We start from the raw sequence: 27,678 nt of genomic DNA, 5'->3' as shown, positions 1-27,678 counted from the left end.
TTCGCAGAAGAGCGCCCTGTTTTTGTTCTCCGGCTTCGCGTGGACTCGAATCGGGGGGTCGCGCGGCACACGGTTTCCTGGTCCGAGCGGCGTTTGACCGGACACGTGGCTGGAATTTAGCGGCCGAGAGAGTCTAGTTTTGGATGGTAGCGGCTCTGCGGTATAGTGAGTCTGGACGGCTTAAAACGTTGGGCCAAGGGATACGTTAGTTGATCCGGTGAGGAGCTCATAAAAGCGTACATGACTTGACATCTCTAGCTCACACGAGCCACTCGTGACAGGAGACGCTCTCTCACGAGGATAGCGGGCCCCTTGATCCGGTAAAAATGTCATCGAGCGAACTCTGACGTAACCCGAATACGGCATAAATCTTAATTATGTCTGGTATTTTCATCTTTATAACTTAACAAATTATATTAGTATTATTATAGTTATAAAAAAATATTTAATTTTGTTTCTCGAACTCAATTAACTGAGTATACGGCGTCACTTATAAAAATCATGTTAAAAAAAAGATAAAACAATAATTTTTATTTTTATTTAAATATATTAAATTTGTAACTTATACGGGGTTTTGTTATCGTCTCTCCAATTTTGTCTTCCCTTCAGACTTTGCCATTCTTTTGGACGATTTATCCAATAATAGTATCGGTGATATTTATATAATAATATTTTTCTTATTTCACTATTCTTCCTAACAGCTTACTCAAGTATGATATCGATAGTGATTCTCATCTTTTACTCTATATTTTTCTTATTTCGCTATCGTATCGGATGCTTCTAGCTTCATGCAAGGCAAATGGCTCTTTGTTGATAATGAGGATCAAAATTATTTTTTTTTTATCATTATTTTTATATGTGATAATACATTCGATATATTCAGTCTAAAAACGACGATATTAGATGAAATATAATTAAATAATTTATTATTATAAATATAAAAATATTTATATATTTTTTAAAAATATAAAAATCCAAATATTAAACATAACGTACATAGAATAAAATCTAGTTACCCCATAAAAGAACTACGGAGAACTACTGTGGATCGTAGTGGGTCGGCGGCATTCGCTGTGGCAGAACCAAACCGAACGCTAACCCATCAATCACTTCGAACGGTGGTGTTCGCATCTGCAAGTCGCCGACGTGATCGAAGTTTTTGCTGTGAATGGTTGACATGAGAACGACGTATGCTTGTGCAAAGATTCCCAGCAACAATCGAGTCATGGAGGGTGGTGGTAGGACGACGATTCCCGACTCCGGCGAATCGTAGGCTGTGGGCTAATCAAGCCGGTCGTTTCCGTCTCCGCCGATCTGATGCAGGGTTTCTCCGCGATTCCCCAGCATTGCCTCCGGTCTGATTTCTGGTGATGGGCTGTCGGTTCTGCCTGCTTCATTGCTGGCGCTTGCGAAGATTAACCCTCCCATAGGTGTGTGCTGGAGCTAATTTATGTGACATAATTAACATCGTATTAATGTGAGATCACAACTGTTTGACCAACTCACCGAAACATTATAAAGAAGAGGAAGACCATACATAATAAGATTAGAATAATAAAGCTTTTGTTGAATATATATATATATATATATATATATATATATATATATATATATATATATATAATGGTCATCGTTAAAGTAGACCTTCTACGAGCACTAATCGAGCTACAAAGATTTAGATAACATTTTTATTGGAATATAATTAGTTATGTAATATAATAAAATATGTCTAACTCATATTAAATATGCACGATCTAAAGGAAAATATGATAGAAATATTATTTCACTGATTTCTTTTATTTTTTTATTATTTTAAAGATTATTTAAGATTAGTTTGTTGCAAGATGAACTGATTCAATATATTCAAGTCAATGGTTTAATGAACTAATTCTCAAAATATGAGCACTGATTGGTAAAAATGGATTATGAATGATTTTTTTGTTGCATGGATCGATAAATTGCTTTATTTATAATAAATAAATGATAACAAGCTGAATCTATCGAAGCTTTTATCAACTAAATTAATTTTCACAAATTATTTCTACACGAGATGAGCCTCTTCGGTGTCCCGCCACCGTACCACCGAACATGGAAAGACGTAGACAACCAATATAAGATAGTCGGTTCACGTCACTTTGCCACAAAACACTTGTAGATTTGACGGCCAATTATGTTTGGTGGGGGCCGGACTGTATCTTATTCCATCTTAACTCTCCCTCAGTCATTTCAATCAGTCCATTCATCGAACGATTCTCTTATAGTGCGTTGGGATACATTTGAAAGGTTTATTGTAGGTCTAATAAAATTTTAAATATAAATTGATGATTGATATTTTTTTAAATCATATTTTGTCAAGATATTATATTGAGTATACTTAAATATTGATGCTATCTTATCGTAGCAGTAGCATTTAAATATTTACAGAATGTTAATATTAATTTATTATACTCTATAAATCTCATGTGATTTTATCTAAAATTATAAAATTATCAAAATAATTTAGTGTGAAACCAATATGATTTCTGTTTTCTATAAGATCAAATTTTATTTTATTTATTTTTTTCAAAAATATTTTTATATTTGATAATAAAATTATATTTTATATTTATTACATATCCAAGCCATATATGTACTACATTATATATATATATATATATATATATATATATATATATATATATATATATATATATATATATAATGATCATTGTTTAAATAGACTTTTAACGAGCATTAATCGAGCTACAAAGATTTAGATAACATTTTTATTGGAATAGAATTAGTTACGTCAACAAGATCGATTGTAATATCATAAAATATGTCTAACTCATATTAATATTCACGATCTAAAGTAAAATATGATAGAAATACTTGCTTCACTGATTTTTATATATTTTTTATTACTTTAAAGATTATTTAAGATTAATTTGTTGGAAGAAGAACTGATTCAAGATATTCAAATCATCCGTTTAATGAACTAATTCAAGGACTTAAGCATTTTAGCAAATTGGAGGCCCCATGAAAATTCTCAAAATGTGAGGTAAAAATGGACTGTGAATGAATTTTTAGATAAACTATTTTTTATACGAATCAATAAATTATTTTATTTATAAAAAAAAGAAACGACGAAGACCGAATCTTTGCAAGATTTTATCGATTAAATTAACTCTAAACAAATTATTTTTACACGACACGAGTCTCTTCGGTGCACGTGCCACAGTGACACCGAACAACGCAAGACTCGCCAACCAAGATGACGTAGTCGGTGCAGGACACTCTGCCACACAACGACGGAAGACTTGACGGCCTATTATAGTTGGTGGGGGCGGTCCTCCATCTTACACTAACGTCACTCTCCCTCGCTAATATTTACACCGATCCATCATTCGACTCGAGTGCGTTCGAGAACAAATATGTATTGATATTTAATATTTTTTTTATAATTATATTTTTACCATAATACTATATTAAAAATACTTAAAATATCGATGTTACCACATAATAGCATTAATATTTTAGTATTTTTTTTAAATATTAATAATTAAAATTTAAAAAATCATATAATTTTATCTAAAATTATCTCATAATCAAAATAATATAGTAAGAAATTAGTATGATTTATATTTTCTATAAGATTCTATTATATATATTTATTTTTAAAAATATTTTTATATTTTATTTGTTATGATCCACTAAGAGGGGGTGAATTAGTGCGATAGATAAAATCACGTCAATTCGAAAAATCTTCGTACAATTAAATATCGTATCGAAAAGTATTTAATTTTAAAACGTTTACAATAATGTATGTAATGAGCAAATAAAATAAGTAAATCAGTTTGCAATATGAGAATTAAAAACAGAATAAAAATGTAAACCGATTTATAGTGGTTCGGTCGTCGTGACCTACATCCATTCCCGATTCCTCTTCCACCGAAGCCATTGACATCTACTAATGATTTTCTTTCGATAAGCGAAGATCAACCACCCTTTTACACTATATTTCCTTTTCACAGGTTTAGGAGACAACCCTTACAAGCCTCTTTTTCTTAGACCTCACTTCTCCCTTTAGATGAACTTCTAAATATTACAAAGAAGTGATCCTAAATCCTAAAAGAGTTTCCTAATTTTTTTTCAAGTATTCTTTCCCTTTTTTTAACTCGATTTCGTGCTCAATTCTTGTTGCTCCATGCAGGAATAGTTGGGGTATTTATAGACTTAAAATGACTTCAAAATTTGAGTCAAAAAAGGTCTCATCTTGAGTTTTCCGGGTACTAGCGGTACCATGGCCTGCGGCACTAACACTGGGTGGTACCATCGCTTGGGAGTGTGTCTAGGCGGTACCACCACTTGATAGTCTCGGAGATTGAGTCTGGGATCGATGGTTCCACATGTTGGGTCACTGTTTAAGTATTTCACTTGGCCTAACATAGCCCAAACTTAGGCCTGATTGGCCTCTAATTGAGTTTGCCTAATTCCAACCCAATTATGTGCTAACTATGAATTTTAAGGCATATTTACTAAGCTAAATAAGTCTGATAGGTCTAAGTTTCTTCCTGCGAGCTTCCGATAATCTTCCAATGATCTCTCGATAATGTTCCAATGGACTCCCGACACGCTTCTAGACTTCACGATGATCTTTTTGGCGAGTTCATACGAGCTTCTCTGGCAAGGTCCTAGACTTCCCGGTCAATTCCGATAGAACTTCCGACGAACTCTCGAACTTCCAACGAAGTCCCAGAGTCAAGAACGAGATGTTTTTATGCTTTGATCGCTATCGTAGTTAATCCTGCACACTTAAAACCTATTTTGATCTAAATAATTATTACAAAGCTAATCAAATATTATCCGTCATGTCATTGATTCATCGATTTTGTCCGATTCTTCAACGCATCATCCTCTTTTGCAATCTATAGCCCAATCGACCAGTTGACCTCTGTAACTCCGATTTCCTTGGCGTAATTTTCGCTCTTCTTGGCCTGATGCCTGAACCCGTGCCCTGAAGCATTCTATCGATACGTCGACCGATCATTCGGCTTGACGTCCAATCTTCTGACATGTTTTTTCTCTAGCCCAACATGATTTTCCTGCTTTAATTGTCTCTTCTCGATCAAAGCTTCTTACGTCACTCAAAACACAAAACAAATCATAAACATTAACAATTGATTTTAGCATCAAAATTCGAGATTCAATATGATTATATAATTATATTTTGTATTTGTTATATACCTATGTCATATGAAATTTTTTATAAGATTATATACATTTTTTCTTTACTTTTTTAATTTAAATAAATATATATTTACTCTTGAATAAATATTAGAAGAATAAATTTATCACAAAAATATTCAAGATATTTTTGAAATATATTTTCATCAAATAAAATTTACGTCAATGCATATATAAACGACAATGTTTCTTATTTATCAAACACTTCAAACATTTCATAACTACACACTCAATATAGTTTTCTTATTTATCAAACAATCCAAAGTACTCTATAATTACACACTCAATAGACTTTTGAAATATAATTTTACCAAACAAAATTTACATATATATATATATATATAATATTTTTTATTTATCAAATACTCAAACTATTATATAATGACATATTCATTCAAGCCTCTTTCTCCAACTATATATTAAAAATATAAATATATTTCCAAGCATAACCTTACTTATACTTTAATGCCTCACAGTGGATCAACACGTACCTCATGTTTGAATAAATATAAAAAATACTAGAAGAATAAATTTATCATGAAAATCTTTAATATATTTTTAAAATATAATTTTACTAAACAAAACTTACATCCACATATATTTAAAATATAATTTTTTTTTATTTTCTAAATACTCAGAGTATTTCATAATTGGGCATTCATTCACGTCTCTTTCTCCAACTACATATTAATGCATCACAGTAGATATATATATATATATATATATATATATATATATATATATATAATAATAATAATAATAATAATAATAATAATAATAATAAATCAATGTCTTTTCTTCTTCTTAGAAAGACCCCCACAAGTGGCTAAAAAAAGTGTATTGATAAGGCAACCGCGGCGACGAAGACTTGAGCACAGCGACTCCAGAAATTTCACAGCACCGAGGCGACGAAGACTTGAGCATAGCGACTCCAGTGGAAGCTTCCTCTACAACTCCGGGAATCGGATAAGCATCACCTCCAACGCCTACGATTCCACAAAAAAAGTTACCATCCCCCCTTTCTCTCTTTATCTCATCGATTAACTATTATTGAATCATAATAAATTTAAATATTAAAAGAAGCTCTTCAGAATTTTTATATTTTGTTATACTAAAATAATTTATTGTCCTCTTTTGACGTAGTCAACGAGTCCGTGCACCATAATACATAATGTAAGTCGAGGCTTAGCTTTCGTGGATGACGACGTTGGATCACCTTTTCTGCCTCGTGCCATTTTTCTTCCCCTATCACAGACGCAAACAAATCGAGTGCCACAAGAGGCGCGCTCTTATCGGGACTCATATTAATAAGCAAAGAAGGCGGTTTCCTTTCTCAATCCTTTCCAAAGGGGTTATCCATCCTCTCGTATTACTTACTATCTTCACCCGACTCTATTTCCATCTATTTCTAACCACTATGATCGTATCTATAAAGATAATAATAAGATGCTGTCAATCTAACCTTTAATGCCGAGAGAGATTCCTTCTCGTACCATAGGGTTCACTCCGTGGGTCCTTCTCGAGCCTTCAGGATGCATCCGGTGACACCACGCGAGCTGTTCGAAGAAGACATCTCCTCCCTTGCGAAGCACATGTTTCGCGTCCTCTTATCAATAATAATAATAATAATAAAGATATTGATAATGAATGCATCTACGTTTCGCAAATGACATACGGCACCTCGAACAAGTGACAGGGCTTTGAGCCTCTCGTTTCCGCCGGCCCCGTCTAGGGCTTGCTTTCTTGACCTCTCCTCCTCTCCGCTCTCACGAAACGTGACCCGATTCATTGGACGCTCCTGCGTTTGCGTAGTCAGTCCCGTCTCATTCATTCGTCCGGTATACCTAACTGGAGTTCCTCCGCGGAGCATCTTAACGCGGTTCTTCTATAATTATCCCCTTCGTCGTCCTCGTCGGCTCATCCACCAAAATCCCCGAGGAATTAGGAGAGAAGAGGAATAATGGCGGAGACGATCCCATCGCCGGCCTTCTCGAACCCCAAGAGCACTAGCCGTGAGGAGGACAAAGACGGTGGGTCCGACAAAAAGTGGGCGGTGGCACCAGCCGCCAAGAAGGCCCGTGGCAGCGGGGTCGGAGACCCCGCTGTGGCCCTGGCGAACGCGCGTCACGAGTTCGGTGAGCACGGCGGGGTGAACATGTCGATCGAGGCGTCGGCGACGTTCACTGTGATGGAGGCGGAGACCATGCGGCGCATGTTCTCGGGTGAGCTCGGACCCGACCGCGACTTCTACATCTACAGCCGGCACTTCAACCCAACCGTTCTCAACCTCGGCCGCCAGATGGCCGCCGTCGAGGGCACCGAGGCCGCCTACTGCACCGCCAGCGGTATGTCCGCTATCTCATCCGTCCTCATCCAGATCTGCGGCGCCGGCGGTCACGTGGTTGCCTCCCGATGCCTCTACGGCGGCACCCACGCCCTCCTCTCGCACTTCCTCCCCCGGTCCTGCGGAATCCGCACCACCTTCGTCGACATCGACGACCTCGACGCGGTGAGGGCGGCGGTTAAGGAAGGGGAAACCAAGGTCCTGTACGTCGAGACCGTGGCCAATCCGACGCTGGCCGTGGCCGATGTGCCGCGGCTGAGCGCGATTGCGAGGGAGAAGGGAACGATGCTGGTCGTGGACAACACCTTCGCTCCCATGGTCGTGTCGCCTGCGAGGCTCGGTGCCGACGTCGTCGTCCACAGCGTCTCCAAGTTCATCAGCGGTGGCGCTGACATCATCGCAGGTAACCGCCCCCCCCCCCCCCCCCCCCCGCCGATCGCTTCTCTTTTCCAGCTGTTGGATCAGTTACTTTTGTTATTATTCATCACAATATTGCACGCCGCTTCTATAGGAGTTTTAGTGACGGTTACAAGGAATTATATATATATATATATATATATATATATATATATATATATATATATATATATATATATATATATATATTCCCATATGTTGGGATACGCAAACTTCTTGCATTTTTAAATAAGAAATAAATAATAAAAAATAATTTTGATCGAATATTCGTAAAAAAAAGAGAAGATGGGATGACGGCATGGGCGAAGGGACCTCCCTCGAAGTAGGTGGTACGTGGACACAGTGCGTCCAGTGCTCGTGACTCATGTGAATCGGTGGACGTGTCCCGCCTTTGCACGTGTCCCGCGTGCGTTTGGCTGGACGCGGTTGTCCTCATCCCTGGCGGACGGTCCATGTAGGCTGAGCAAAGCTACGTGGACGTTGACAGGACGACTGCTCGTCGTGTCTGTTTTGTGAACCGGGTCTGAAGCTGGCATTTCATTTCAGGTGCGATCTGCGGACCGGCGAGCCTGGTGAACTCGATGATGGACCTGCACCAGGGGGCCCTTATGCTGCTGGGGCCGACCATGAACGCCAAGGTGGCGTTCGAGATCTCGGAGCGGCTGCCGCACCTGTCGCTGCGGATGAAGGAGCACTGTCACCGCGCGCTGGAGTACGCCACCCGGATGAGGAAGGCGGGGCTCAAGGTTATCTACCCGGGGCTGGACGACCACCCCCACCACGACCTGCTCGCCTCGATCTCCAACCCCGGATACGGCTTCGGCGGCATGCTCTGCGTGGACATGGGCACCGAGGAGCGGGCCAACAAGCTGATGCACCACCTCCAGAACACCACCCAGTTCGGCCTCATGGCCGTCAGCTTGGGATACTACGAGACCCTCATGTCCTGCTCCGGCAGCAGCACCAGCAGCGAGATGAGCCCCGAGGAGAAGACCCGGGCCGGCATCTCCCCCGGCCTCGTCCGTTTGTCCGTTGGCTACAGCGGCACGCTGGAGCAGAGGTGGAGCCAGTTCGAGAGGGCCCTCGCGCTCCTCCACCCCCCTCCCTCCTCCCACAAGCAGCAACCGGCCCTTCTACTCTAAACGTATTGCGAGCTGTGTGTGTGATGACGGTTTCCACACGACCACCGTGTAGTGCGCTCCGTGTAGCTACTTTTTAACTTGACTGAATAAAATATAAGCTGCGTTTTATCTGCGTATGCACCGCATCCTATTGTCCTTCTCAATTGAATGCCTGCGACGAGTGGCTCAATCCCCAATGATCCATGTGACACCGCTATCACCGTCCGAGTTCCTAAAACACAGGATCCAAAGAAAACATGTTACGGGAACAAATACGGTAGGAATTATTATTACAAATTCATTTATCTGCAAGAGTAATATAAGAACCGTTACATAACACGCTAATGTTCTTCTCGCCATTATATGTCAATAATTCTCGGAAATAACGCCATAATTGTGGCAAAATAAGCTATAAATTCTGGAATAACGGACTTTAACGGTGTACAAAAGAACAATAACCTGGCAAGGATCTGAGAGAATAGAACTACACAATGAACTGATGAGAAAAAGAGGGAAAAACAATGGATGATTGGTAACTGTAGAGGCAGCAAGATGGGACCGTGTGATCCGAATGCAAGTTCGAATTGGGTCCGATTCGATCCGATGCCACGGGTCAAATCTCTGACGTGGACGAGCTTTTCGATTTCGGATCAACCTAACATAACAACTCGGATCACGTCAGCTTATTCTCCATGAAGTAACGGAATCGACCGCCCCGTCCTGCAAGCAACGAGCAAGGGGCGATGGCACGACGCTGTCCTGAGCAGCCACGCCGCAACCGACACACCCACTTTTGCACCCTTGCCCAGCTCTCAGATTCTGTAGGGCCCATACCCCGAAGCGACGTCCAAGAACGACCCGTTTGAAATTTGAACACACGTTGAGCGACACACCCCTCTCCGTCTCTCACACACACACACACTCGCTCTGTTGGTTTGGTTTCCTTCCAATTTTTGCCCCCTCCTCTGCCCCCATCATAACCCTGTCTTTTCCTCGAGCCAATGACCGTTGCCACCGCCGCCGATGACGACGACGACGACGACGAGCGCGAGCATCCCCGCACCCGTCGCCTGCTCCTCCACGCATCGCCACTGCCTTCCCTGCACCCAACGCCGAGGAAGCGCCGCCGCATCCGCCGCTGCCGTCGTCGCCCTCCTCCTCGCCACCTCCGCCTGGCTCTCCCTCGTCTTCTCCTCTCCCTCTATCCGCCTCCATTGGGCCCACATCCGGACCTCCGCCTCCCCCTTCCGCCGGGCCTCTCCTCCCCCGCTGCCCGGCCCCTCCACTCGAGTCCCTCCCCCTACTGGCCCTCCCAACCGCCTCCGCCCGCTCTCCCTCCGCCACCTCGTCTTCGGCATCGGCGGCTCCGCTCACCTCTGGCCGCGCCGCCGCGAGTTCGTCCGACTCTGGTGGCGGCCCGGCGCCATGCGTGGCCACGTCTGGCTCGACGACCGCGTGCCCCGCCCGCCCCGCAACTCCTCCCTCGCCCGATCCCTCCCCCCCGTCCGCGTCTCCGAGGACATCTCTCGGTTCCGATACACCAACCCCACCGGCCACCCCTCCGGCCTCCGCATCGCCCGCATCCTCTCCGAGACCTTCCGACTCGGCCACCGCGGCTCCCGGTGGTTTGTGCTCGTGGACGACGACACCATCGTCTGCCCTGATAACCTCGTCGCCGTGCTCGCCAAGTACGATTGGACCGAGATGGCGTATGTCGGGAGCCCATCGGAAAGTCACTCCGCCAACACCTACTTCAGCCACGCGATGGCATTCGGGGGCGGGGGGATCGCCATCAGCTATCCTCTTGCCGTAGTTCTCGCGGGGATGATGGACGAGTGCATCGAGAGGTATCCAAAGCTGTACGGCAGCGACGACCGGTTGCATGCATGCATCTCCGAGCTCGGAGTCCCTCTAAGTCGCGAGTACGGTTTCCACCAGGTGTGTGTACTTGTTGGTAAATCTCTATCGTGTATCTAATCCTTTTGCTCATTCAACATACATTATTGCATGCATGCATCTCCGAGCTCGCGAGTCCCTCTTCAGAATCCATAATTGATGGTAGTAGCCAACTGTCCTATTCTTGCTTTAAATTTTTTCTACCATGTTTTTGGTGAATCAATAAATTGTTACTGATTTCATGATAAAAAGTTTCTACTCTTCCAATTTTTAGAGCTCTGCATCTTTTAAAATTTAATACAGAGGCCAATTTTCTTCACATAATTGACCAACTCGCTGATACTCTTATGTAATGAAGATTGATATGAATGATTGCGTGATGAGTTCTACCGCTTTGATGTCATTTTAATTCTGTTCAATGTCACAATTTCTATTTTTCTTTCTGTTGTTGTCTCAGTGGGATATCAGGGGAAATGCCCATGGTCTTTTGGCTGCTCACCCTGTTGCTCCTTTCGTATCAATTCACCATGTTGAAGCCGTTGACCCCATCTACCCTGGCTTGAGCACTCTTGGAAGCCTGAAGCGTTTCACCAAGGCTATGAAGGCTGATCCTATGAGTTTCTTGCAGCGGTCAATTTGTTACGACAAGAGGAGGAAGCTTACATTCTCAGTCTCTCTGGGTTACGTTGTCCAAGTGTTCCCAACCATTGTCCTTCCACGAGAGCTGGAACGTTCTGAACAGACTTATATAGCTTGGAATAAGCTTAACAACAGGAATGAGTTTGATTTTGACACAAGGGATACCTACAGGTCTGTTTGCAAGAAGCCAGTTCTGTTTTTCTTGAGAGATATTGAAAGGGATGGAAATACTACGCTGGGTTCATATAGACGAGTTAAGGGGAGAGACAATCTAAAAAAAAAAGTATTCTGCTTTCCTCGAACACCTCCTCTACCTGACGTGAATGAAATCCAAGTCTTTGGTACTCCATTGAGCGAAAATTGGCACTTGGTTTGTTTCCCAGTTCTGATTGCGCTTCTTTTAGGCCTTGACTAATGATATATACCATTTCTTGAAATTGTTGATTGTTTTCTCTTTCCTGTACAGGTGCCTAGAAGGTTATGCTGTAAACTAAATCAAAGACGTTATGGGACTCTGAAAATTGCAGTTGGGCAGTGTGATCATGGAGCTTCGGGGTCTGCTGCTGGTTCCCTTTGACTATAAGGTGCATTAAGTTGTATATCATCTGACCAGATGGTGATTATTGTGAGCAAAAAACTCTATTTTCTCCATGCTTCAACTTTTTTGTTTCATGCTTGGAGATGTTCCTCGGAAGATGGAACGGTGGCGTTCTGAAAGGTAGGCCTTGCAGGGTTTCATAGTTATATTGAGTTATTTCTCATTTTCTAAGAATCTAGAACAGAGGTTGAGCAGTGTGGGTATATCTTTTGCCTTCGAATTATGTTAAAAAAACATCTCATGACAATCTAATTTTTGAACCCAATAATTAGACACGGATCTTGGTTTTCTTCTCTTCTTGATCACCGTAGCTTGATGCTTTCTTTCTCTACTGGAGATAACAATGAGAATACTCGAACATAAAGTGATTCTTATACTCTTATGGGTCATTAAGTGATAAATTGAACCTTGAATAGTGGAGTAGTGAAGCTGCAACGAAACCGTAGAAACTATTCTCCCCATAGGCCCTTCTTGTTTATTCTTAGTTATTTTAGTTAGTTGCACTTGAATTGCTAGGAGCATAATGCTAGATTATAGACTGTTCCAGACCTTTGATCAATGGAAGCTTTATGCACTTTTCCACCTTTTAATACATACCATTTGCTAAGAAATTACATACTTCCCCGTGTCAGGTATGCTATATTGTATTCTAGATATCAAAAGGAGTTATTTTCTTTCCTCACTCAGTGTGTACATTTATCATGTACATGAAGGAGAAAGCATATTTAATGAGTATATAATCTTCGTACAATTTGACGCAAATATATCGAAGAATGACATGTTACTTCTGTACTTGTAACTTTGAATGAGTTCCTTTGATGATGTGCTGACTCTGTGACATGATGATTTTGCCAAACACTTGATGTTATTGTTTAATTAAGTAGATGTTGTTCCTTCACCCAATTTGGTCTAGGCTAGTTCTTGAATAATTAAATGTTTTGGGCGTGGAATGAAGTCATTAATACTTGGACTATCACAAGTGTTGTACAATGCATAAGCATTATTTGGTTTTGACTTACATGTATCCGAATTGAGTTTTACTTGCATCAGGAGCTCTACGAGTTAATGAATCTCAAGGGCATGGGCTGTTTATCTTAACTCTCTTGGTTTTGACATACATATCCCTGACTTGAGGTTTACTTTCATCAGAAGATATACAAGTTCATGAATCTCAAGGGCATGAGCTGTGTCTCTGAGCTCTCTTCTGCAAATGCACATACGTATTAATATTACCAAATTTACATTCTTTTTCAATAGTAAGCAATAGACTTACTTGATAATATCTTAATTTAAAATGAGAAGTAGCTTGTGACTAGAGATGGACAATTCATCTTTTATGTGGAATCAATCATAATAAGAAAGTTCTGATGGGCTCTATTCGTAACTAAACAGGTATAATTTGTATGTGAGAGGAAAAACCTAGATGTGAATCTTGAGATCTGTTCTATGTTGAAGGTCGTTGCAAAGGGACGGTGTTGTCCACTCAATTTTTTTTATGGGGCTTAATCAATTATAAATTTGTAATAATACTTGTGTTTTGAGTTTGATGTAAGAGGCAAAAAGATGGAACCGAGAACAATGAAGTTGCTTAAAGTGATTAGTGTGGGATTTGTTGGATGACTTTGTCCTAGCCTTGTCCAATTGCTTTTTTGTTTCAGAAAAGGAACAACAAAAACCACGAATAGAAAATGATTGTTGGAAAATGTTTGTCATAGTTTTAAAGTACTATTTTTGGTGGACACAAACTGTTATGTAGTTTTAAAGTGAAGTAAAGATGATCAATAATGGGGCCAAAAGCATGTGGGCCAGGTTGACGCATAACTTGGTTACAAAAATGGGAGAATCACTTACATCGCATATATGTTTATAAATGAAGTTAATCATGTGTGTTCCTGGACAGGTAAATTCTCCTGAAATGAACATGTCTAACTTCAAATTTCTGTAATCTTTTAAACTGCATGGAAAGTTTATAAGCTATTAGAAAACCAGGGACTGGCATGCTGCATGGGCCTGGACCTTTAAATAAAATGGATCATTTTGTTTCTATTCTTGCAGGACCATGATAACCCTTATAATATGTGTCTTCCTCTTCATTTTCTTTTCTTTGTTCTTTTTATTAGACAGGTGAGGTATTATTGATTTAGTTTCCTGTTTGATCAGATTCATTACTGTATATAACATGTATTAACTATTGGGGTAGGCCTATTAAAGTTATTATTATGATAAAATTAAATTTTGGTTGAAGTTGACTGACCTATGCCCTATTTTCATTACTACACAAAATCCTGAATAGAAAATTAGAATCATATCTGACATGGTTTTTAGAATGAGGCAGGACTGTGGCCAATCTGCAATCACTTTTTGATATATATATTTTCTCTTTACGGGCATGTCACTTTAGATGGCATTGTAGTATGGTTGTGCTTTCATACCTTTTTGCAAAAAATGCTACTTGGTTGTGGTTGCTGCAATATGGAACATATTGACATGTTAATATCATGATTAGGCCCATTTCATCTATTGATACCATTTAATATATGATTAACTATAAGCTAATTGAATTGGTACTGTGTTCTTTGGATTTATATTTAGGGTTATATAAAAACTTGCAAATTATATGTACTCAATATGCACCTACCTGAGTATCATGCTAGTATAGCTGTATTTTGTGCACTAACACAATCAAGTTATCATTCAATGGGCATGGGCATGGTATGTGGCATGCTAATCCTTGATACAAACATCATGAATTATAATCTATAACTGCCACTGGGTTCTTATGTCCTTGTGGAGCCTAACAAATTTACCATTCATACACATATTGTTGACAAACTCTGGAAGTTAAGTACATTAAACAGAATGTCCTTAGGCACAAGGTATCATGTCACATGTATCGCATGTTTGATTGGTTTAAATGTGAAAGAAGATCATCGAACAACAAGAACTCCAAATCATGTATTGGCCATCTGACCTGCACATACTGGTGAGGCATCTGTCTGTTACAATTGTGCACACATGCAAGGCACCAAACCCTAGCAATTTTGATGCCTGAGCGCCACTCTCAGTGATTAAATGAGACCATGGCTTTCCAAGGCAATGATCCCCTAATGATATGACATGTATGTGCCATTGTTATGCCACCTTAATAATCATATAAAGCTTTATCGTGCCAAGGCAATCGATTCTTTAGTTCTCATCTTCATCTCTTTCTTATAAGTTTTTGGCGAATGACATCTTTTGCCACTTCCACTGGAACCTTGCTAATTTTAGAAATTTTGTAGATATCTTGTTAATTACAGCCTATTTTATCATTGAATCAAGATATAATTGAATGAAGGTGCACATTTGAATTTGGCTTTACTCCATTGTTTAAGCTTTTAGCTATTAATATCTTGAAGCATCTCTTTCGCAAAGATGTCTGATTTCAGGAAGTTCCGTGGTACCTTAGGACTCCCACATGTCACTTATTCTTATTCTTGTCTATCTGATGGGTTACCTATGTAGCATTTCTCATCATGTTCGGTCTGCTGCTTGCATGACGGTGGGGCTATTATATTATGTATGGCTGACCATTGTATGGAAATAACTAGATCATTCACTATGGACAATGAAGATATACGAGTTGGTCTTTCGTTTGAACTTTTTTCTCTCATGCTGTACCTTTTCTCTTTTCTATTCTGTCGAGACTTTTCTGTGATAATTTGGGATGCTTGCTTAAGTAGTCGGTATCACCTCCAAATATCCTCTAATTCATGCATAGCCATGAACTTATTGCTGTCACATATATTTCCTTTTCTGTGTTTATGTGTCATGGTGTCAAGGTTTTCAAATTGGAGAATCTACAAGCTTTTGATTTACTTAAATGTTGGTTTTCCCTGGATTATTTGAGTTCCATTTGTCAATCCAGCATTCTCAGTTTACCCATAAGCATTCTCAAAGTAGGTCATCGAACACTTGGACATGATGAACTTTGGTCCAACTATTCGGTGGTCATCATAAGCAGAAGTAATTGGGCCTCATCTACGGTTTCCTGTATGGCACAGATTATCAGATATGTTCCTTTTCCAATTAAAGAACATTTGCTTCTACAGATTATTTTGTTCTGACTCTTATTGATTCAATTTATCATCTGGATCTTTGAAATCAACATAGATTAAAAGAGTATGGCATCCCCATATCATATTCTCATCGACAAATCAGTTATAAAGTGAAGTTGTCTTTGCTTCATGCCTACATTGCCATATTTTTAAGCTTGATGACTTTTATATTTAGCATGTTCGGACATCTGGAATTATTCTTAAAATAGTGAACTTCGGCACAGCTATACTCTCAAGTGATCGGAGGTTCTAATTTTTTTTTTTTCAAATGAAAAATGATACATTTGCCCTTCTGGTTATGGTTATAAATGGGTCCTTCTGCATAATTTTCTCCTTAGCTTCAGAATTATCATAACTGCATCACTTTTTATTCTGCCTTTGTTACTGAACTGTTCGATTATTCATGTTGTTAAGTTTGTCACCAGTGTTACTTGGAGGATTTGATGATGCATGTACTTGTATGGATGTCTAATTCTATATCGTAATAAGATCAAAAACTGCATGGCTAATGATATATATCTTGGTAAGCAGCTGGAACTAAAACAAGTCATGTATTCTTTTGACGTGACTTGCTTTATCCTGCACTTTACTTGCAATGTTCATATGTTTCAAGATATTTGCTAGAGGTTGTTCTAATTCTACATGTAACAGAGGCATCTTAGTCTCTATCCAAGAAGAAAAAAAAATGCACCAATTCAAGTTACTATTGAGTTGTGATGCCATTGAGATATGTTTGATGGATGGAATCACTTAGATATTTTTTCCATCACCTAGTGTAGAGATGTTCACAAATTAGGTAATGTCATCAATTATGATAGCATAATAATAAGTTTGGTCATATCAAATCAAAATCTATTTCACAATGCTCATTTCTTATGTCATTTGATCGATTAAAGTCTTGGGACATGTACACATTTAATTTTACGAACTTTAGAGTATGTATGTCTGATATGGGATGTCTGGACTTCCATCTTAAATTGAGCTGCTGTGTCCTGAGGCACCTCAGCAGCCCATGAAACTTACGATTCAAGTCTCCTCACTGGCGGTTCACCCTGACACATGTACTTCCGCTTGCAGAGACGAGCCGTGCTGCGCCATTACGAGCCTGCAAAGCTGGTCCGCCGCTGTTGCTGCTGCTGCTGCATGTGAAGGCCCGTTTCCGAACTCTGCCAAGGCTTCCGACGATGAGCCACCCGTGCGGGATCGCAAGTACCAAAAGGTAAGCTTAATTGTGATCCTACCACCTAACATTTCCACCAATTCAATGAGGGCGAGAAAGAGAGCTCGCGTTGACGCCTCGCGTCGTCGCTGTCATGCTCTCCCGCGCCCGGCCATGGAGCCATGCTCTGTGGGGCGTACGAGTCGTTGCCACTGCTCGCTCGGCTCGAGCTCTTCGTCCCTCCCCCCTTCTCCCCAACTGCCCTCTTTAATTTCCTCGTCATCAAAGCCCTTTGACCGAGTGATTGGCTCAGCTACATGGACGGCGGCCGCGGACGTCGATAGTAATGCGATGTCAGGCGCCGCCGTTCCGTGCCGGTCGTGCCATTGTCTGTGGACCAAACCCAACCGGGTTCGTTTAGGTACTCGCACTAAGCAGTCTTTTCCGTACAACAGATGAGTACTCGATCAGGTGCGTCCAAATTTGCACAGTGCCTGTCACTGAAATGACAATTCGGCACCCTTTTTTTTTATTTATATTAAGATAATTAATACGAGAGAGATTGGAAAATAACTGAAGTTTTTGAATTTAATTAGACGTTTTATATTACAAGTACATAAAATTTATATTATAAGTAGTTTGATTGGTATCAGAGTCAAGAGTAAAAAAAAAAAGTTTAAAAGGAAGGAAAAATCCAAGTAAATTACAGGGTGAAGGAGCAAAGTGAGGAGCAACTTGAAGAGGAAGGATATATGGCTTGTGGTCGGACAAAATCACATGCTCCATGTTCCTTTAGTGGGGTTAAGGAATTAATTCCCTTTATAAGATGGTGCGTCGGCTACGTGCATGGTCTTTAAACCTCCTATTCCTCGACTCTCTCCAACCCCAAAAAATATATATATGTATCACCAATTTCCCTAAAATGTTACGTGGGTTTACTGTTCCATATGCTTTCTTCTTTAGGCATCCGGTTTCACGTCGTTGTCGTCGTGGAATAATCTTTCTTTGGCTGACCAAATTTAAATGGAAAAAAGTCGTGAATTTTACTGTAACATTAGGAAAATTATGTTTAGATCGGATGAGCGTATGGTTCGACTGCGTGCCACGTCGCATTGACATACTCGTGCGATGGAAACCTAACACACACACACACACACACCAAAATATCCCATCTTTGATGTAATTTTTATGGTGAGGTGAAGAGTAATAATCGACTACTTTATCCTGACAGTAATGGTAGGAAAGAAAAGGTATTTTTGTGACATGATGGTGTCAGCCACTTTGAAATTTTGGGGTTGTGTGCCATCCAACTTTAATCCTTCCTGCCTTTTACCTTATTCCCTCCCCTTCCCCCCCCCCCTCCACTTTTACTTTTATCCTTCTCCATTGTTTTCACCTTCAAATGATTGAGACTCTTTGCAACGGTATTTGGACTCTCTCTCTCTCTCTCTCTCTCAGAGCTCATTGTCTTTCCCACCTCCCTTGGTTGTTATCGGACTTCACAGATTTGCTGGCCGACAAAACCTCTCCTGAGCTCGTCAAAAGCCGAGTCGTCTGTCTCGACTCTTGGTGCCCTGCGACGCACGGTGTTCCATCTATCCCATGCACCGAATTTTCGATTATTTTTTATTTTGGAAAGATAGATAGGCATTTCAGATCATAGGTTAAAACAAAGAATGTTGTTTGAGAATTCTAAAAATTAAATATATTTATTTGGAAAAAAAAAAGACCCAAAAAGAGATAAAGAGGTGTTTTATCGTCGAAAATTCACCCTTATTGTGGGACCACGTTCGCACGTGCCGGATTGTTCCGGGCCGAAACATGCCAACTCGTCATAATCTCGATGCCCTACCCGCACATTGATACATTGATTCTTGTTCATATTTAGGTGCCGATGGCCCCCCCCTCCCCTTCCTTTGCCATCGAATTCCATACGGGCGAGGGGAGAAGCCTTTACTCCGTGGTCCCGTGCGCCATCGCATGGCATCGCATCGCATCCCATTCCATCGCCCTAATATTTACGACCCGGCCCATCGGTCACATGATGGGCCCATCGCCACGCCGTCGGTCCCCCGACGCCGCCCTCCGATCGAGATCCGACGGTGGGCGTGTCGATCGACGCCGTGACAAATCATGCGGCGCACCATTAATTCCAAGTGCCGTAGATCGGCTCTGCGCCATCCCATCACGCAACGCTTTGTTGCGTAGCAGTACTCCCTCTTCGTCTCTTCTCTCTGTTAAATCGCCTGTGATTCGACTCCTCAGCATAAGTGAGTGTATTAGTACCGATGCCCACATGGGTGGCAGTCCTATCGCTCGAGTCCACGCCAAGGGATCCAATTGGGGTAAGTGAATTATTGTTGGACGGGGATAAAATAATTACGTGGGAAAATTAAGACGAATTATTAGGGGGAGGGGGGGGTCCCACCCCTAATAACTCAATCGCTACCCCTCCCTCCCTCCCTCCCTCCCACCACGTTAAGTAGCAGTAAACCCGGAAATGGACGTCTTAACATGAGACTTGAAATTAGCCACCGCACAGTCTCGGTTGTTTTCTTGTTGGAGCTAATAATTTCGCGTCGTCTTCAATCGTTATCATATTGGGGTATCACATGAACGAGAGATTCCCCCTGAGTTCTTCTACTCGGCTTTCTTACGTATGCGTACGTATTAGAATATAAGCTATTAGTCGGCCCTCCTCCTACATCTTACGGTATCCACAGAATCCTTGTGGTAGCCGTTTAGGCTTTGGTCTTATTTCTTCCCCTCTCTCTCTCTCTCTCTCTCTCTCTCTCTCTCTCTACGATTGGCCATAAAGAACGGCTGGTATTAGCTGGCTTAATCAGAGAGAGAGAGAGAGAGAGAATGGTAACATGACAGGATGTGTAGGGTTATATTTTGTAGGGGGAGGGTTTCTGTGGGATCCGCGATACTCGCCCGTCACGTTCTAGCCCTCTCCGGTGGGACCCATTAGACAGCTGTAACAATGTGTTCTTGTCTCCCAATCTAATATTTTTTTTCATCCCTTTCAGGATTTGATTTTTTTGACCTAATTTCTGAAAAAACCCTTTTTTTTCTGGAAAAGTATCAATCGTTTTTTAGAATTTTATAAATGATTAGAATACCCCCAATCATCTATCCCTTTTTTTTTCTCTATTTTTTAAATGTTTATTCTGATACTATTAAAAATATTATTAAAAAATGATTATATATATATATATATATTTCTTCGTATACTTTTATGTTTGGTTTGGGAAATGTATTTGCGAGCTGTGAGGTGCGAAACAAACGCGTTTGAATCACGTAAATAGACGAAAATTCACGAACAATGGAGGAGTGGGACCCAAGTCCATGTCAAACAGTAGTCAGGTGGAGGTATGAAAGGAGAAGGAGACTACCGCGTGCCGTGCCGTAACCATATAATTAATGTTCCCAACAGCTGGTCGTGTTGGCAGGGCAGTAACCCATTGTTTACTATCAGATATTTGGAACACGTATTATTCTTTCGCCGGTATGATAGACTTATAAGGAATAATTGGGGGTTTTTAGTCACCATGCTTTCTATCCAATGCCTACTACTCTCTTTCTTCTCTTTCCAGTTGTCTGTGCTCCCATCTTTTTATTATTATTATTATTATTATTATTATTTTTCACCATGTACTGATTTCCTTTTCCGATTTCTGATTCCTCCAATCCCCCATCTCTCTCTCTCTCTCACCCCCCACTGCGGAAGGAAGGGAAGAGAGGGAATCGAGTTCCGTTACTAGTGATACAACAACTGGTTCTAACCGCCCTGAACTGTTGTTAAGAGCTCAAAAGGATCACAATCTGCAGAGCCATGCAGCAGCAGCAGCAGCAGCAGCAGGGAGGGTCGCAATTCGGGGCGCCGCCGCAATCGGAGACGCCGACGATCGCGGCCGCAGGGGCCGCTGCGCGAGCTCACGTCCTCCAGCCGCAGTTGTCGGAGCTGGCGGAGGCCGCCTCCCCCATCAGCAGCCGGCCACCGGCCACGGCAGCTCCTGCAGCCGGATTCGACGAGCTGGGCCCCGCCATGGGAGGCGGATTCCCGGACGACGAGGCCCTCGGGGCGGGCGAGGAGGCCGAGCGCGGCGGCGCGCCCGGCAACCGCTGGCCGAGGCAGGAGACGCTGGCGCTGCTGAAGATCCGCTCCGACATGGACGCCGCCTTCCGGGACGCCACCTTTAAAGGCCCGCTCTGGGAAGAGGTCTCCAGGTAAAACCCAACCCAAATGTGGAGCCTAAAGCTCCTTCTTTCGCCCACCTTCCCTTCCCTCTCATCCCGGACCTGTGTTGCTATAATTGTGATACGAAAGGAGACTGGTTAACAGTTTCCTTGGGATCTCTACTTCACCACCTCCTGCTGCTGCTGCTGCTGCGGCGGCGGCGGCGTGTTAAGAAAAACCAAACCGCTCCGAGTCTTTCTCCGAGACAGCTAACGGACGATCTGTTCTTGGAATCGTACCACGGACTCCACTGCAGCTGCAGCAGTGACGGAGAGAGAGAGGTTCAACTTCTGTCAAGAAGCAGAAGAAGAAAGCATAAATGAGATAGAGAAAGAGAGAGAGAGAGAGAGAGAGAGGGAGGATATCTTCCCATCTCTCTTCTCTCAGATCCTGCGCTCTCCTTTTCTTTCCGTTTACAATTGTCTCTTCCCTGAAATCCATGAAAGATGCCACCGCTACACCGATCCCAACCAAAGGCTTTAAGACAACCGAGGATGCTTTGTAAGACACAACCGCGCATGCGTTGCCGTCAATGCAGCCATCGAGGCGCATTCTTTCTTTTAGTTTTAGTGTCGTTCCCCCAACCTTGATTTTTATTTATTGATTTAGGTCGTAGTCAGCATATGATTCGGAGTAGATGCCATTTGTGTGGATGGAGGCCGGCATATCTATCTCTATTTTTTCCTGTGTGTTTGGTCCATGGCATTCAAGTTCTTCTTCTTCTTCTTCTTCTTCTTGAGTAATGGTGGTGGCGGTGAGCAGGAAGTTAGCGGAGTTGGGCTACAAGAGGACCGCAAAGAAGTGCAAGGAGAAGTTCGAGAACGTGCACAAATACTACAAGCGCACCAAGGAAGGCCGAGCTGGCCGCCAGGACGGCAAGGCCTACCGCTTCTTCAGCCAGCTCGAGGCCCTCCACGGCAGCGGCGGAGGCGGCGCCAACACGACCGCCGCAACGCCCCTTGCGGCTGCCTCGCCTACCACATTTAGTTTCGCAACGGGCACGGCGGGCCCACCGGCAGATAGAATTCAGTCGTCGCCCATCACCGCCCCGGCCCCATCACCAGTCGCCATGCCGGCTAGGGTCGCCCTCGAGTTTGGCCCACGAGGAATCTCGAGCTCGGCCGCCGCCGCCGCCGCTGCAGGTGGAATCAGCTTCTCCTCAAATTCTTCCTCTTCTTCGTCGTCGGAGTCGGACGATGAGGAGACCCAAGTGGCCGGCGGAAGCCGGGAAGGGCGGAAGCGGAAGCGCCGCGGGGGCTCGCGCTCTAGACGGCGGATGATGGCCTTCTTCGAGGGGCTGATGCAACAGGTGATGGAGCGGCAGGAGGCCATGCAGCAGCGTTTCCTGGAGGCGATCGAGAAAAGAGAGCAGGACCGGATGAAACGAGAGGAGGCATGGCGGCTGCAGGAGATGTCGCGGCTCAGCCGGGAACAGGAGCTGCTGGTCCAAGAGCGCGCCGTGGCGGCGTCCCGAGACACCGCCGTCATTTCCTATCTTCAAAAGATCAGCGGCCAGACGATCCCATTGCCCGCCATGCCGGCCACCTCCATCGCACCGCTTCCTCAGTCGTCGTACACTCCGCCTCAGCAGCAGCAGCCACCGTCGAAGCCACAGCATCACACGCAAGTCACCGACGTCGCGCGGCATCAGTCTTCATCGGCGACACAGTTGGTGCCGATCAGCTCAGAGCCTCAGGAGGGCGTCGGCGGCGGGGGCTTCGAGCCGCCATCGTCCTCGAGGTGGCCCAAGGCGGAGGTCCATGCTCTAATCAAGCTACGGAGCGGGCTGGATTCGAGGTACCAAGAGGCCGGGCCTAAGGGTCCCCTCTGGGAGGAGATCTCCGCGGGAATGCGGCGGCTCGGCTACAACCGGAACGCCAAGAGATGCAAGGAGAAGTGGGAGAACATCAACAAGTACTTCAAGAAGGTGAAGGAGAGCAGCAAGAATCGGCCCGAGGACTCCAAGACCTGCCCTTACTTCCACCAATTGGACGCTCTCTATCGCAAGAAACTGTTCGGTAGCAGCAGCGGCAGCGGCGGCGGTGGCAGCATCACCGTGGGAATTCCACAGCAGCAAGAGCAAGAAGCCAATCGCAGCCCGACGTCCGAAGAACAGCACCGGCAGCAGCCTCCGGCCGAGGCCCCCGGCAAGAGCGGCAACGACAACGGTAACGGAAATGGTGGGAATGCTGAGGCCGGAGGAGGTCCCGCCGGCATCTGTGCGCAGACGAGCAACGGCGGACCTCAGCCCAGCTTCTTTGATGAAGGGATGAAGAAGGTAAGCACGGCTCAGTTGCTCTCACCGATTACTGCTCATGTACTCGTGATCCAATCAGATCGTTGCATTTGAAGCCAGAAGACATTGTGAAGGAGCTGATGGACCAAAGGCGACATCAGCCGGTGATGGGCGACTACGACAAGATCGACGAGCCCGACAGCGATAACCTGGAGGACGAGGACGACGACGACGACGACGACAATGACGATGACGAGGACAGAAAGATGCAGTACAAGATACAGTTCCAGCGGCAGAATGTGAGCGGCGGCAGCGGCAACTCATCGACCACCGCGACTGCGCCAGGTTCCTTCTTGGCTATAGTTCAGTGAATCGGGGTATCTCCGCCACTTCTCTCCCTTCTTCCTTGTACCATATGTATACCTTTGGTTGCCAACACCACATCCACGTCCCAACACCCCCATTTCCATTCCTATCCCACCTCGTCCACCTTCGCGTCGTGGATCATCTTCATCGTTAACATCACAAACATTACCTCTTCTTCTTCTTCTTCTTCTTCTTCTTCTTCTTCTTCTTCTTCTTCTTCTTCTACATCGTTACTCTAGTGGTGTCATAGGTGTCGACAAAACAGATATATAAGGCGATGATTTATTGTGGAATAATAAGAGCTCCCCCTTCGGGGCAACCGGAGGAGGAGGGTGGTGGACATGGTAATAATCTCCTACAAGAGGCATTTGGTCTCCGGCCGGCATGTACAAATACACCGCCACTGCATCTAAATCTTGTGCTGTATGGCTACCGTGCCCGATGTGGGGGGCTGTTGTTTGGTGCGGCACTTTATTTGTGGCTTTCCTTCTCTTTTAACCCTTCTTTACTGACGATCGATCATCTGTCAGTCGAGGTTTAAGTTGATGAATGATGCACTGTTGAGATGTACATTCATTTGCTCTTCTTTTTTGGCATTATTATTCGGTATCGATCGATTGTTTCCGCAATTAAGCCTTGTCATCCCAACAACGTGCGAACGTGGAGGCTGCAGGGGGACTGCCGACGCCGGTGGTGACGCCCATCCTCGTCCTCTCTCGATCGGCTCTCTGCTTCGTGGCAGCGGCAGCAGAGGCGGCGACGCATGCGCATGGTAACAAAGCGGTAAAAGAATGAGCGGGGGGAGGGGAGGGGGAAAGGAAGAGCGTGAGGTCACGTACCGGTGGTGGCCTCGCTGATTAGACGGCGACTGCTCTTAGGAATAATCTCCGCTCAGCGCTGCGCCGTGCGCATCAAAAACGTACGAAGGACGCCGTTGTCGCTGCAAGGCTGATGTGGTGAGCATGTGCATGCATGCCCATGCGGCGACAATGTGGTCACGTTGGGGCCCCCGCCCCGGCCTACCCTTATCATTTTGCACTCCCCGCCCCCCGTCTCCACGGTGAAATGATGGGGGAATCAAAGTAGAGAGAGAGAGAGAGAGAGAGAGAGAGATTACCGCCGTCTTATTCTCATCTGTTGATCGAAATAAGATACTTGTAATGAGGCATATGTTGTCATCTATTGTCTGATTCGATTAAAAATATATTGGATAGATAGACCTAAATGTCAAACTATTCCATCAAGTTTCGAAGATATTAATTAATATACTTTAATTATTCACCATTTTATTATATATATATTATATAAATATAAAAGAACTCACTTGTAATTTTGTATATGTTGTAATTGGATTGACGATTTGAAATATTTAATGTCACGTTTGATTTCTTTCTGAATATTTCTGAATAATAATTATAGTTGTACGACTAAATCCATGTTTGCTTTCTTCTGTGACTTCTCTCCGCAGACATTTGTAGTTGCAGACAGAAAGAACCAGCCTTCTTCCATCACAGGAATGAACGATGGAATCACAAAAGAAATAGATTAAAACGATTTTGTATCCGTCCGTAAAGAGTCAATCTTTTTATAATTTTTTAAAATTTTTAATCTAAAAAAAATTAAAATAATTATTTAACTTAGGATATCAAAAATAGATATTTTGGTGAGCTCTAAACACAATTACGTAACAAAGGATCAAAAATAAAAGTCTCCACATGTGTTTACGATCAATCGTCATCGCTTCCGCATCACTTATGTACCATTTCACTATTTGAAGATATTAATATTGGTTATGTCTAGGTCAATATAATTTGGTCGAAGCCCGTGCACAAGAAACTCAAGTGTGGTCTAGAAAGTTTTAGATGCTTATGAATTGAGATCAAAGTTTCTGACGTAATCCCTCCGATGCTCAGGTTAATTATGAAACAAAAAGGTAAAAAAGTTTAGGTAAACTAGTAAATGACTTCAATTATTGATACTTGGCCCAAAAGAAATATTTTATGGCATGAACGGAATATTTTCTTAGCATCTCATAGTACGCTGATTAGGATGATGCATATATACTTGGCTCAATCATTGATCGGATAGTGTCCTCCTAAAAATTCATCGGATGAACATTTCTGCTATGAGATGTAAAGAAAAAGAACCCTGTGTGCTACATCAAACAGTCTCTACCTTATCCGAAACATGAGTGTTAGACAGGCTGAAATGCTAATCATCCACAACGTGTTCTATCGAAGGGAGCTGCATGCGATATGACCACTTAACGCTTTCTTTTGATTGATCTGGAACAACATCGATCGTCTGTGGATTGAATCTAGTAGATATAGATTTAGTCGAGAAGCACTAACATGAGAGAGCAAATTACCTGGAAATGAATCCCAGATCGAAAACACACACACACACACACAGGATGATCTGCACAATTACTCGAGTCCACAATGCTTGGAAGATATCAAGGCGACCGGTCATCTGTGTTAGCACCGCCACTGTCTCACTGTTTCCCCCCATGAGCACCGTCCAAGGAAGACAAAACAATGGCTCAAGCAAGCACGGTCATATATCTCTGAGAGAGAGAGAGAGAGAGAGAGAGAGAGAGGGTGGCGGCCGGGCGGTATCTGCGGTGACGTAGCAGGTGACGAGAGAGAGGAGGAGGCGGCTGAGACGGGAGGATGAAGACGGGCGAGCCGGAGAATGGTTTGGCCGACATCCGCGTCTCTTCGCACGTGTCGCACCCCTACTCTTCTACTCATCGCTCTCTTTCTCTCCGCACCGTCCATGCATCGCCTCCTTTGCCACGTTTCCTCATCCTCATAGCAAAGACTTGATTACACCCCTCGTTTAACTCTCGTCTTCTCTCCAGAAAAAAGTTAGCTTTGAAGCTTTTAACAATTAATATGGTCAAATGAATATTAAACTTTTAGATGAATTACTGATATTTATAATTGTTAACGCCTTCATCACTGTTGGTATTAATTATATATAAATAAATAAATAAATGAATGAATTAGCACATCTTTATAGCGACCATGAATGACAGAGAATATATATAGTTGAAGAAAAGGATAGGAAAGGTCGCAAAGCAATGGAAACTTGTGGATTTGTTTGTTGCAGGAAGAGAATAAGGAAAAAGTGGATGAGATTTCCGGATCAGCAAAGTCAGCATGAAGACGTGGATCGAGTTGCTGCCATGCAATTAAAACTCAAAAGTCTTCCGAAGACCCGATCGGGTATATATGTGTAGCCATCAATCTGCATCATCACACAGTCACGGTGGCCTCCAAACATCACTTCTCCTTTTTCGGCGGATTCCGTTCGGTTTACGACAGCAATTTA

The 27,678-nt window shown here is 43.1% G+C and overlaps 3 protein-coding genes across 4 annotated transcripts; all 3 read left to right on the top strand.

Annotated features, from left to right (window-relative positions):
• Positions 1 to 7,039: 7,039 nt before the first annotated feature.
• On the top strand, positions 7,040 to 9,245 carry LOC135645817 (methionine gamma-lyase-like). The gene is made up of 2 exons (XM_065164595.1): positions 7,040 to 7,973; positions 8,534 to 9,245. Exons 1-2 carry the CDS (start codon positions 7,187 to 7,189, stop codon positions 9,127 to 9,129), a joined length of 1,383 nt encoding a protein of 460 aa, XP_065020667.1. The 5' UTR covers positions 7,040 to 7,186; the 3' UTR covers positions 9,130 to 9,245.
• A 767-nt stretch (positions 9,246 to 10,012) lies between these two features.
• LOC135644367 (uncharacterized) lies at positions 10,013 to 12,419 on the top strand. Its single transcript, XM_065161876.1, has 3 exons — positions 10,013 to 11,046; positions 11,462 to 12,013; positions 12,110 to 12,419. Exons 1-3 carry the CDS (start codon positions 10,132 to 10,134, stop codon positions 12,218 to 12,220), a joined length of 1,578 nt encoding a protein of 525 aa, XP_065017948.1. The 5' UTR covers positions 10,013 to 10,131; the 3' UTR covers positions 12,221 to 12,419.
• An 8,732-nt stretch (positions 12,420 to 21,151) lies between these two features.
• LOC135583129 (trihelix transcription factor GTL1-like) lies at positions 21,152 to 24,912 on the top strand. Of its 2 annotated transcripts, none has more exons than XM_065165196.1 (3): positions 21,152 to 21,730; positions 22,503 to 24,018; positions 24,097 to 24,912. In XM_065165196.1, the coding sequence occupies exons 1-3, from the start codon at positions 21,336 to 21,338 to the stop codon at positions 24,106 to 24,108; spliced, it is 1,923 nt and encodes a 640-aa protein (XP_065021268.1). In that variant the 5' UTR covers positions 21,152 to 21,335; the 3' UTR covers positions 24,109 to 24,912. The 2 variants fall into 2 exon arrangements, with proteins under 2 accessions (XP_065021268.1, XP_065021267.1); XM_065165195.1 differs by having other exon boundaries at positions 21,164 to 21,730; positions 24,093 to 24,912.
• The last annotated feature ends 2,766 nt before the right edge of the window (positions 24,913 to 27,678 follow it).

This window comes from Musa acuminata, chromosome BXJ3-8 (genome assembly GCF_036884655.1).
Source record: "Musa acuminata AAA Group cultivar baxijiao chromosome BXJ3-8, Cavendish_Baxijiao_AAA, whole genome shotgun sequence".
NCBI lineage: Eukaryota > Viridiplantae > Streptophyta > Magnoliopsida > Zingiberales > Musaceae > Musa > Musa acuminata.
The sequence above is the reverse complement of the archived record's forward strand: the minus strand, read 5'-3'. Positions and strand labels throughout refer to the sequence as shown.